This window comes from Euphorbia lathyris, chromosome 2 (assembly GCF_963576675.1).
Source record: "Euphorbia lathyris chromosome 2, ddEupLath1.1, whole genome shotgun sequence".
Lineage (NCBI taxonomy): Eukaryota > Viridiplantae > Streptophyta > Magnoliopsida > Malpighiales > Euphorbiaceae > Euphorbia > Euphorbia lathyris.
Window position 1 is genome coordinate 82,959,194 of NC_088911.1, and position 11,193 is coordinate 82,970,386.

Below are 11,193 nucleotides of genomic sequence, written 5' to 3' on the forward strand. Positions count from 1 at the left end.
CCACTTAGTACATAATCACCAACTCATTTCCTATTTATATACTAAATATGTGGGTTACTACGACAAAAAAAAAAAAAAAATAAGACACAAATTTTGGACTTATTTGTATTATAGTCCATTCTTACAATTTCAAAACTTCATTTTAGACCACACAATAAGTCTGTGGTGCAAAGTATCTAATACTTCCCTCAACACCGATTTAATAATATCTCGTACTTTCTTGTCATTCCAAAGTTGTGTTTCGAAGATTTTCTTCTATAATTTTCATTACTTGAAGATGTTTCCTCATATGTCGTAGTCTCCGTTTTCTTATTGACTTTCTAAGCTAATTCGTCATATGTGCTTATCTTGTCTTTCTTTAGCAAATACGGCATGCTCATTATCCTTTGTTACTTATGACGAGATTGGGTTTTCTCACCTTGTTGTTATTGCAACACTGCTTCTTATTAGTCTCTCTCGACTTACATCGCCTTGACGCATTTTTGCAATATTTCTTCGTTGACTGTCTTCAGACCTCTAGCTAATATTGGCAAGCCTTACATAGTTTAGCCAATTCACTCAAGCTATTGACTATAGCTTCTAGTAGTACCATCTTGTTGATGCTTTTCCTCTTGATGAATTTTTATTGGTTGTAAGCCCATTGCTTATGTTTTCTCGACGTAACAACTCTACCTTTAACTGTGTTTAGTGCTCGCCCTCTCCCTGGATGTTGTTGGCTTAGACTCCACCTTCCACCGGGGTAACAATCTCTTGCCTGTTGTTGATGGTCTAGGCTGCATCTCTCCTTTGGGTAGCAGCCTTTTGCATATTGATTTGGGTATATGATCCACCTTTCTCCTTAGTGGCATTGTGTCACACGAAGCCATTGGCTCTTTTTGAAAAGATCCTTTTATCATCTTCTTTCTTGAAAGGCTTCTTGGATGGGTTCTTATCACTAGCCAAATCTTCAATCATGTGTATAGAGTTGAGGAGCTGAAGGCAAAGTTGCCTTATTGGTGCCTCCTCTTTTTACTGCCTAATAGCAAGTGCATCCTCCTGCTTTGGAGGATGAGACTAACTTACATGTCATTGGTTCTAAATAACACATTAAACCAAGAAATCATTAGTGAAATTCAAATATAACGACTAAAATCATTTACAAAAGTAAAAGTAAAAAAATAATGATGATCCGTAAATGATTCTCTGATTGGTCTCCAAATATCAATATGTATCACATCAAAGCTACTCAGAGCTACACTTGTGCTTAAAGTAAATGATAATTTTTTTTTTCTTTTTGAGAGACATCACATGTGTGAGTGCACGATATTTTCAGGATACATCCATAGAAGTAATCTATAATGAGTTTTCTATTCGGGAAAGAGTGAAACAAATTTTGTATTTGGAGTTTGAATCATACTGTTATAATTATATTTTTAGACAATGTTACCATTGAATTAATTTAATAACAACTTTGTTGTTGTCTTTTTTTTTTTTTTGAAACAATTTCGTTGTTATTATTCAAAAGAAAAATGTATGTTTCCTTGTAAATTTTCATGTTTTGTCAATTAATTGTACTTTTAGGGCCAATACTATCCTAACATTTTAAGCGAAGTACATATTTAGTCCTAACATATGAAATGGTATAAATTTGACCATAACGTTTCCAAACAAGATCAATTTTAGTTCTCTCAAAAATTTAAAAAGACTGGATTGACTGTTATTTAACGGTCACATCGTACTTTCCAAACAAGTTTGTTGATAAATTGAAGTTGTTTTATATATTTTTTGTAACTATATTAATAACACAATAAATATTTTAGACAGTTTGACAAAAAAAAAAAGAAAAAGCGGTTAACTTATATGTAACAGATTTAGGTTTTAGCATTTTGACATAATTTTTGTAATTTTATTAGTAATACACTAAATATCTTAGATATATAATTGATATTTGGAAGGTCTGACAAATAAATACCAGTCATAACCTAGGGCTATAATTGATCTTGGTTGAAAACGTTATGGTTAAATTTGTACAATTTCATAAGTTAAGGCTAAATCTACACTTCCTTTAAAATGTAGGTTAAATTTGATCTTTATCCCTTAAAAAAACTAAACCTTTATTTATTTATTTATTCATAATTTAATAGAGTTATTTTGTACATTAATTGACCTTTTTAATTCAAATTTCTGATTTAATAGAAGTTTTTATACAGGGATTTAGCTGAAAAAGGATAACATAGAATGTTTCAAAGGATTCAATTAATACAGAAATTAAGTTGGATTAGTGGATTAAAAGAAAAAAGAGCGGATACTGAAGTTGTATTTTTTATTTGATTTGTAAAGAAATGAAGCTTGTGTAAAAAGAATTAAAATGAGAAATCCATTTCCAATTCCTTATTTGTACATAGACAAATGTGTGCAGCCAGAGTTTAAGGATTAGCTTAGCACCACAATAGGACTTCTTACATAATGCTTCCCATCCGACCATGTCAATCCTCCAAATACATAATTTACATCATCTCTACCTTCCGATTTTGCTTTAAAACTAACCTCAAAGCTCTTCTCCTCACCTATTTTCTCAAACTCCAAGCTCTCTGGTTTAACCCAAACCGAAACCCCATTAGGTTGTTTTACAGAAACCTTGTATGTTCCAGGTGTACCAACATTCTTAACTCTTCTACTCACTGTTAATGTTTCATTCATAAGATTAACGATGCTGATTGAAGGGTAGTTGAAATCTTCTAAGTTAAATGATTCAGGACAAGAGTATGATTCCCCTGAGAATAATTTGATCAGGCTTTGGTTGTATCCTCTGCTGCATAAGAAGTTCAAGTAATCATCAACTGTCAAATCATAAACTAGACCAGGATCCATTGCTTGATTTGGTCTAACATGTCCTGCTCCATAATCAAATGGAGTAGCCTTCTGATTCGTAGATGAATCTAGCAACGGTTCATGGTTGTTATCGCGTGTTCTCGCTGCACGAATCAGACAGATTCATTAACTTTGAAATAATCCAGAAAAGGGTTTTGGTAGCATTGATATAATGTAATGTAATGTACCGGATGTCATGATTGCAGATTTGATAGCAGCAGGACTCCAATGTGGGTACAGATTTTTGAGGAGTCCAGCAATGCCTGAAACATGAGGACATGACATTGAAGTGCCTGATTCTGCGTTGAAGGCGATTCTACGCTTGTCGAACTCTTCTCCGCTTGGCGCCGTTGCTTGAGTGTAAGCAGCAATTACGTTTACGCCAGGAGCAGTGATGTCTGGCTGCAATTTTACAACAAGCATCAACAAAATTATAGTTAGACTGATATTGGAACCGGACAAAATTAAAGAGAACATATATTAAGCAAACCTTGAGGATGGATGGTTCAACAAGATTAGGCCCTCTTGATGAGAAAGCGGCCATAACAGGAGCTGGCTTCACTTCGTACTCTGTCTTTACACGAGTCATGCATGCCATAGGAATCCTGTTAAAGTAAAATGTTATATAAGGTTGAAGATGAGTAGCGTAAATGAGTCAGTTTTAAAATTAATTGGAGTGACCTTGTAGAGTTGAAGTAGGCTAAAACAGATTGACCATCTTTGAAAGTGATATGAGAAGCAGGCAACAAATGAGTATCAGCTATAATTTCATTCCCGGATTTTTCATCATTGGCTAAGATCATTCCAACCGCGCCAGCAACAACAGCCTGCTCTCCCTTTTCTACTCTACCATTATCCCCACGAAGGCAGACCAATATTTTCCCTTTAACCTTTTTAGGATCAAGTGTTCCAGGCTTGCAAAGCAAACTGCAAAATAAATTGCCCATTTACAAACTACCCACATGCAGCAGAGTCAAATATTCGGAGCTTCAATGGACAAAGATTTAGTTAAAAACACACGGCTGAAAATTCGTCACCAATTTCATCAGTAGTGATGTTAAATTTGTCTCAAATTCTGAAAATAAAGAAATTATGGACAGAGTTTTTATATTTACTAACAGAAATATCCGTCGGTAAATATAATTTCACATTTTCTCCCAGGAGCCGGAGTCTTCCACCCCTGCCCACATGATTGCTAAATAAAACATTCAGTGATTGGAAACACTCACGCGTCACCCGCTATCTGACCAGCAGCCTTGGCAGCTTCTCCAGTGATGAGGGGATAGAACTTTTCTGCTGGCAATCCCTTTTCGGAAAGGCTAGTACCCTATTCAGCAACATTTCAAGCAATTTCAGTTTAGCAGATTTAGTTAATGTCTATGCGGTGCAGGAGTAGTAGGAGTTAATAAACCTTGAAGTGGTGGTTGGGTCCAAGAGAAACATAGCTGGAGAACTGGCGGTCTATGGTGCTAGCACCAACAGTTAAGATCCAAGGCGCGCCGTTTGAGACAGTCCAAGGGTCAGGTCCAGAATTGCCAGCAGATGCAACAACAGTAATGCCTTTCTGAACAGCATGGAAGGCACCAATTGCAATAGGATCTTGGAAAAACTCGGAGGAATCCCCGCCAAGGGAAACAGAGATGACATTGACACCGTCACTTATAGCAGCATCATAGCCAGCCAGGATATCTGCATCGAAGCATTCACCGCTACCATTGACTGGTGGCCAGCAAACTTTGTAAGCAGCAACATGAGCTTTGGGGGATCCGCCTTTGGCAGTTCCGTTGCCATTGCCGAAAATGCTAGCTCCTTCAACCAAGTTCCCTGCTGCTGTTGACAAGGTATGAGTTCCATGTCCTTCAGTGTCTCTTGCACTGTTGAATGTGGAGTTTAGAGGTCCAGCATATGCTCCATATCCTTTGTTAAAGTACCTTGCTCCAATTAGCTTCCTGATATCCCAAAAATAGTGCAATGCTTCAAACACTAGACAAACTTAGAAATTATGGGATTCTGATCTCACTAATTAATTAATTAGGTGCCGCGTTAGAAGAACTCCTTTGAAGCTATTTATTTAATCAGTTTCGTAATTACAAATTCTTGGAAAAAAAAGAGTAAAAATTTGATCATATCATTATTAAGGAAGAAAACATTTAGCCTCCGCTTAAAAAACGGTAAAATCTTAAATTTAATGTTTAAAAGTTGATATCTTTCACAAAAAAAAAAAAAAAAAAAAAACCCGAAAACTACTGCTATTTTTATTATTATTTTGCAATGAGTACGAGTGTAGTATATTACAAGATACAATCAACATAAACAATACTTTGAGTGTAATTAATATGGAAAAGAAATAATAATAAAAAAAGAAAAAAAGAGAAAAAACCTGTTGCAACGAACAGGGAATAGAGTGGTGTCATCTTGACAGATTCCGCGCCAATTGGATGGGACTGGACCCATTCCTTCATCACTAAAGCTCTTTGCTTCTGGCCAAACACCTTCATTTTTATTTTTACAAAAAATGTATAGTATATTATTAAAAGATGATTGCCACATAAAAAATGTCAATACGGTGAAAAGAATAGTATCATAATTATGCAAAAGTAAATATCCATATTTATATTATTTTATGACCCTACGACCTACCAATAATCCAACAAATCACTCTATTAAATTAAAAACATTATGAATAATCCTCGGATTCACTCTAAACACACCATATTCAATATATTAATGCCTCTCCTCTCCTGAATCCAAATAAAATAAAACCCCCAAAACTCGTGTTTTTATTATTATATTGAAAACGTACCAGTGTCTAGGTTAGCAATAATTACATGTTCACCAAACTTGGCTCTGCTCCAAATAGAGGAAGTTGGAATTTTGCCATCTCTTTCTAATCCTAAAAAATTCCATGAACGTGTTGTGTGCAGTTTCCTTCCTTTATTCACAAAAACTGATATCACATCTCCACGATCTGCATTCATTCAATTCAATTCAATTCTAGATTATTATAGACAAAACTCAGATAGACATTATGTATATGAGAATAGATAAAACACCTACTGGATAGTTGTTGTGCTTCTTCCTCTTCTAGAAGTGCCGCGAAGCCATTGATGTTTTGAGTGTATGAGTAAAATATCCTATCCTTGCTATTCTCTGTGTCTTTGCTTATTGAAACTGAATCAAGCAATTCAATATGTGAATTTGTAACCCGCTCGATGTCGGATGAGGTTGCAGCATCGGCACCATGAGAATGAGAATGTGATCCCAAATAAACTACATAAGACTATTTCCAAATTCAAAATGTAAATCAGTGAAACTAACAAAAGAGAATTCTGAAACTGAAAAAAGCAAAAAAGTAACCAGACCTTTCTTAAGGCAAAAGTAGGTGGCTGCAAAAGAGAGAAGAAAAGAAAGGCAGAGATGATTGAAAGCTTCATTGCTTTTTTGTTTCTGTAGAGGGTCTTGCTCTGTTTTTTATAGTCTGAATCTGAATATGAATCGGAAGCAAAGATTATCTTCCATTTAGTGATAACGGACAACTAAGATAATTCCCGTAATTGAATCCATTTAGCACATCAATTGCTTTAATTGGAATTGGAAACGCTATTTAAAATTGAAAACTGGGAATACGTTTTCCCATTATTTATTCCATTTTCAGGATTCAATTCATTCATACATTACATTACAGTTATGATATGGGTGCGTGGGGTGGAATGAATCCACTTCTAAATTCTTTCCTTTCTTCTTCCTATCTATTATCTATTGCTACATTGCATCTATATAATTCATTAACTTAAATAATAAACCAATCACTTTCTTTTTAATATATAATTATTCAATAAAAAGTCACCGTGACGTTGTGATGGAATGGTAAAGGCTCTCATCCTTTAACCAAAAGTTCAAGATTTGATCCTCACATTTGAGATTTTTAAAAAATTTCCGTGTATAGCAGCCCCTCCCATAAAAATGCAAACTATATTTGAAAATAAATATTTACTGCTACCGACGGTGGATACCGTGAGAAACAAGAAAATATATACACAACTTTAGCATATATGATATATATATTTTTTCAATTCCATATTTCATAACAAAGAAAAAAAAAAATTAGCCCTTCTAGTTTTTTTTTTTTGAAAAGAATGATGTGTATTAACTTAAATCAGAAAGAAGAACATTGATAAGAAACGGTGGTGGACATACTCATCCCAATCAAACCTAGAACTAACAGCTTTCGCTAAAAAATGAGCTGCCAGATTCGATGACCGCTTGACAAACGAGATCGAAACAAAATTCAAATCTTGTAAAATAAAGCAACAATCTTGAATAACATCGGACAAATAAGAAGAGTAAATTTTATCAATGATGTACAACTTTTTTCCAATTTTACATTTTGGTATACAACCTTCATTTTGTACCACTAATATGTACGACATTATAGGTGACCTCTCACTTTGGTATACAGCAGCTAAAAATGACCGATCAACGCGTCACCTCATCATTTTTCATTAGCCATTAGTATAAGTGGGACCCATAAATTATAAAAAAATTATTTTTTTTCTCGTTTACCCTTACCTCTCCATCTCTTCATCTTCTTCCCTCTATTTCTTTCTCTCTCTAACCTTCTCTATTTTTTACGCTACAATTTTAAAAAATGTGAATTTTTGCGGTTTGGGGGCTATTATTTGAGATGAGAATAATAATTTTAGGTATGTAGTAGGAGCACCGTCCAAGGTATTCATGAGTCCGAACTTCTTGAAGCCTTAGCTCTTTGAACTAGTCTGCTTTGGACGGTTTCTCGCCAACTGGTGAAAGTCAAATTTGAGACTGATGCAAAGCTTGTTGTTGATCGAATCTACTTTAGAAAAACCGATCTCTCAGACTTTGGTGGCCTGATTCAAGGTTGCAGAAGTATTCTCTCAGATAATCTGAACTTTTCAATCTCTTTTATTCATCGTTTACTGAATGAAATTGTCTACTTAATTACTAGGCAAGCTCATTCCAATACTAGCAATTTTATTTATCATAAATTGTGTGTAATTGGCTTGTTGATGTAATTGCCAAAGATCTTGATCTTTCTTTCTAATAAATCTTCTAGTTTGTCTAAATTTTTTTTATGACATTACAATTAGATTTTGTTTGGTTTAGCTGTTAAAAGATGTTACTGTTAACTGCTATTTAGAGTGAAAAGCTAAAACATATTCTGAAAAACTAAAAGAAACACCCATTAAATTGATTCCTCAAGAAAACATTATAATTTACCTATATTATTTTATATTTAAATTTAGCCCTTTTAAGTGTAATAAATATATAAACTTTGGACCAACATAAATAATTACATAGTTTATTTTTAAAAATCATTTTTAAAAAATCGATAATATTAATTTTGGGATAAATTACATCCATGATCTTTTAACTTTACACTTACTTTCATTACGGAGTTCTAAACTTCAAAACAAAATACATATAGCCCCTGAACTTTATATTTTACTAACATAATGACCCCTTCTAATGTTAATCAATATAATCACTCCAATAGCAGGTAATGTTCCATTATAGAACTGATAATAATGATACTTTGAGCAACTTTAATTCTTGAACTTTTTAGCTTTGAGATCATTTAGGTAGTATTTAGTTAAGAGATAGTAAATGGTCGTTTAAAGAGAAATATTAAAAAATTATGATTTGGAAAATTAAAAATGACAGTTTCATGGAAAATATGGTTTTAAACAACTCAAATTCTTAGATTCTTTTTTCTTTTATTTTGAGAACATCACTAATCATTTTAATGTGGTCAACATTAAAAATGGTCATTTTGTTAGCAAGGTCGCAATTTTCAGCTTTGAAGTTTAAAGGGCATAATAAAAATAAGTACAAAGTTCAAGGAGCCACGGATTTAATTTGCCCTACACGTGTTGAAATATGGCGGTTAAGCATTTAAGTTGAAATTCTTTAAAAAAACAATGAAGTTGAAATCCAAACTATCTTATAAAATATTTATCCACGTACAATTTTTAATTTGTTAACCAACTTTTATAGGTGTCAAAATAGGTTAGTGGGTCATAAATAGATCATCTACTGATGATCATATGATCCGCTAAGAGTAGATTCTGACACCATACAATTTATTAAATAAATTGACTCGTTTAATCTATTTAACTAAAAAAAATAAAAAGTATGTCAAAAATAACACGTTGGTTTAACCATTTAACCAATTATGTAATAACATTGATTAAAAGAAGTGGGTTACTAAACCCAGCCCCATATTCACACTTCCAGTCCCCGAAAAAGACCTAACCGCCCTTTGAACAAAAACTGAAAATTTGAATCCCTCCTAAACTCTCTCAAAGTCTCCCAAATACATTTTCATCCGAATCAAAGATAACACGTTTGATGGAAGACAATCCGTTATCACCGAGAGCAGACGGGAGTGACGCTACGTCTGAATTCGAGGTATTTTTCCGCTTTAACTTCCTTGCATTTCTGTAATTTGAATTGGAAAAAAAAATTCTGGTTCGACACTCGGGCGTGTAGGCATCACGCCTCACCACATGGTGGGGCGTATGAGTATCACGTCCCACCATGTGGTGGGGCGTGATAGCCACACGCCCCACCATGTGGTGAGGCGTGATGTTCATACGCCTCACCATGAGGTGCGGCGTGATACTCATACGCCCCACCATGTGGTGAGGCGTGATACTCATACGCCCCACCATGTGGTGGGGTGTGATGCTCACACGCCCGAGCATATTTGTGGCTGTTTTTCGGGTTTAGACACCGAAACGCTGTAGAAATGTCACGTTTTGGAATGTAATGTTCGTTATTAATCATTTACAGGAGGTTTCGTGGGAAGAATTTGACGGAAACGGCATAGATTACAACTCGCAGTTTTTTCCCAAACAAACATTTCAAACATATCATGAAGCTGTCAACTGGGCAAAACAGACGGCAATTGGGATCGGGTTTGAGTTAACCACAGCGTCGCACAAGACGGGGTGCAAGTCAAAGTGGATATTGGTTAAATGTGCTCGTGGTGTTAAGAATTATAAAAGGAAAAAGGATGTGGATATGGATGTTATGCTACGGAAGAATACAAAAACAAAGTACTGTGGTTGCAAATTCCAGATAAAGGTTATGGAAATCGCTGAATTGGACGGTTGGGTGGTGAATGGGATTCCTGGAGAAAGAGGACAACACTGTCATCAGTTGGCTGTATATCGTCAGGGCTACAGACAGATGAGCGGACTAAGCCCGACTTCCAAAAAACTTGTTCGTGAAATGAGTTCAGCTCAAGCTAAGCCTTGTGCTATTTTTGCTGCAATCAAAGAAAAACATCCGGAGGATTGCCCGACACAAAGACATATTTATAACTACAGGGAGAAAATCAGGACTGAGAGCTTTGAGGGTCGGGATGTAATCGGTCAGTTTTATCGGCTTGCTATAGATAATGACTATATACATTGGACGCAAGCGGTGCCGGGCAGCAATGTCGTGACTCACTTATTTACGGCACATCCAACATCGATCACACTGTTCCGATCTTATTACTTGTTTGTTGGTATGGATTCAACATATAAAACAAACAAGTATAAGATGCCATTCTTTGAAATCATTGGAATGACGCCTTCAAACAAAAACTTCTTGATCGCCTATGCAATCATGAAGGATGAAACCGAGGGTAGTTACATATGGGTGTTACAAAAATTGAAGCTTTTGCTCCAACCTAATGTGCATCCGATAGCCATTGCTACAGACCGGGAGTTAGGACTGATGCGGCCGGTTCGTGAGGTATTTCCTCATTCTCATCATTTATTGTGCACATGGCATATTAATAAAGATGTGGAGGATAGAGTTGGCAAGTTGAGTGGAATGAAGAAGTTTGGTGAAATTTTTAAGAATTCCAAATGGAAACGTATAATTGAAGCCCCGACAGAAGCTGAATATGAGGCGGCAGTGGTAGCCATGAAGAATACTACTGGCAGCTGGCCTGGTGTGATTCAGTACGTGGAGACCACATGGCTAGTGTATAAAGAGAAGTTTTGTCGAGCATGGACGAACAAGGTGTTGCACTTAGGAAACGCCACAACCTGTCGAGTGGAGAGTTCACATGCACAATTGAAACAGTGGTTGAATTCATCTACTGGTGCACTTGATACAGTGTGGGCGAAGGTGCACAAGGACATTGAGGCTCAGATCGAGGCGATCAAGTAAGACATTTATTCTGTTATTTGCTTTAATCTTTTAAAATTTAATACATTAGTTTTGTAATCCTTCATTGTATATAATCAGATACTCACTCGAGGACTCGAGAAGAAGATCTGTGGTGAATCACTGTGGAGAACCTTTCGC

At 35.4% G+C, this 11,193-nt stretch overlaps 1 protein-coding gene across 1 annotated transcript; it reads right to left on the reverse strand.

The window, feature by feature from the left end:
- Positions 1-2,338: 2,338 nt before the first annotated feature.
- On the reverse strand, positions 2,339-6,565 carry LOC136220633 (subtilisin-like protease SBT5.4). Its single transcript, XM_066008431.1, has 10 exons — positions 6,213-6,565; positions 5,908-6,130; positions 5,654-5,818; positions 5,231-5,342; positions 4,262-4,799; positions 4,080-4,177; positions 3,532-3,777; positions 3,341-3,455; positions 3,039-3,252; positions 2,339-2,954 (listed from the first exon to the last, which is right to left on the reverse strand). Exons 1-10 carry the CDS (start codon positions 6,282-6,284, stop codon positions 2,413-2,415), a joined length of 2,325 nt encoding a protein of 774 aa, XP_065864503.1. The 5' UTR covers positions 6,285-6,565; the 3' UTR covers positions 2,339-2,412.
- Between the last annotated feature and the right edge of the window lie 4,628 nt (positions 6,566-11,193).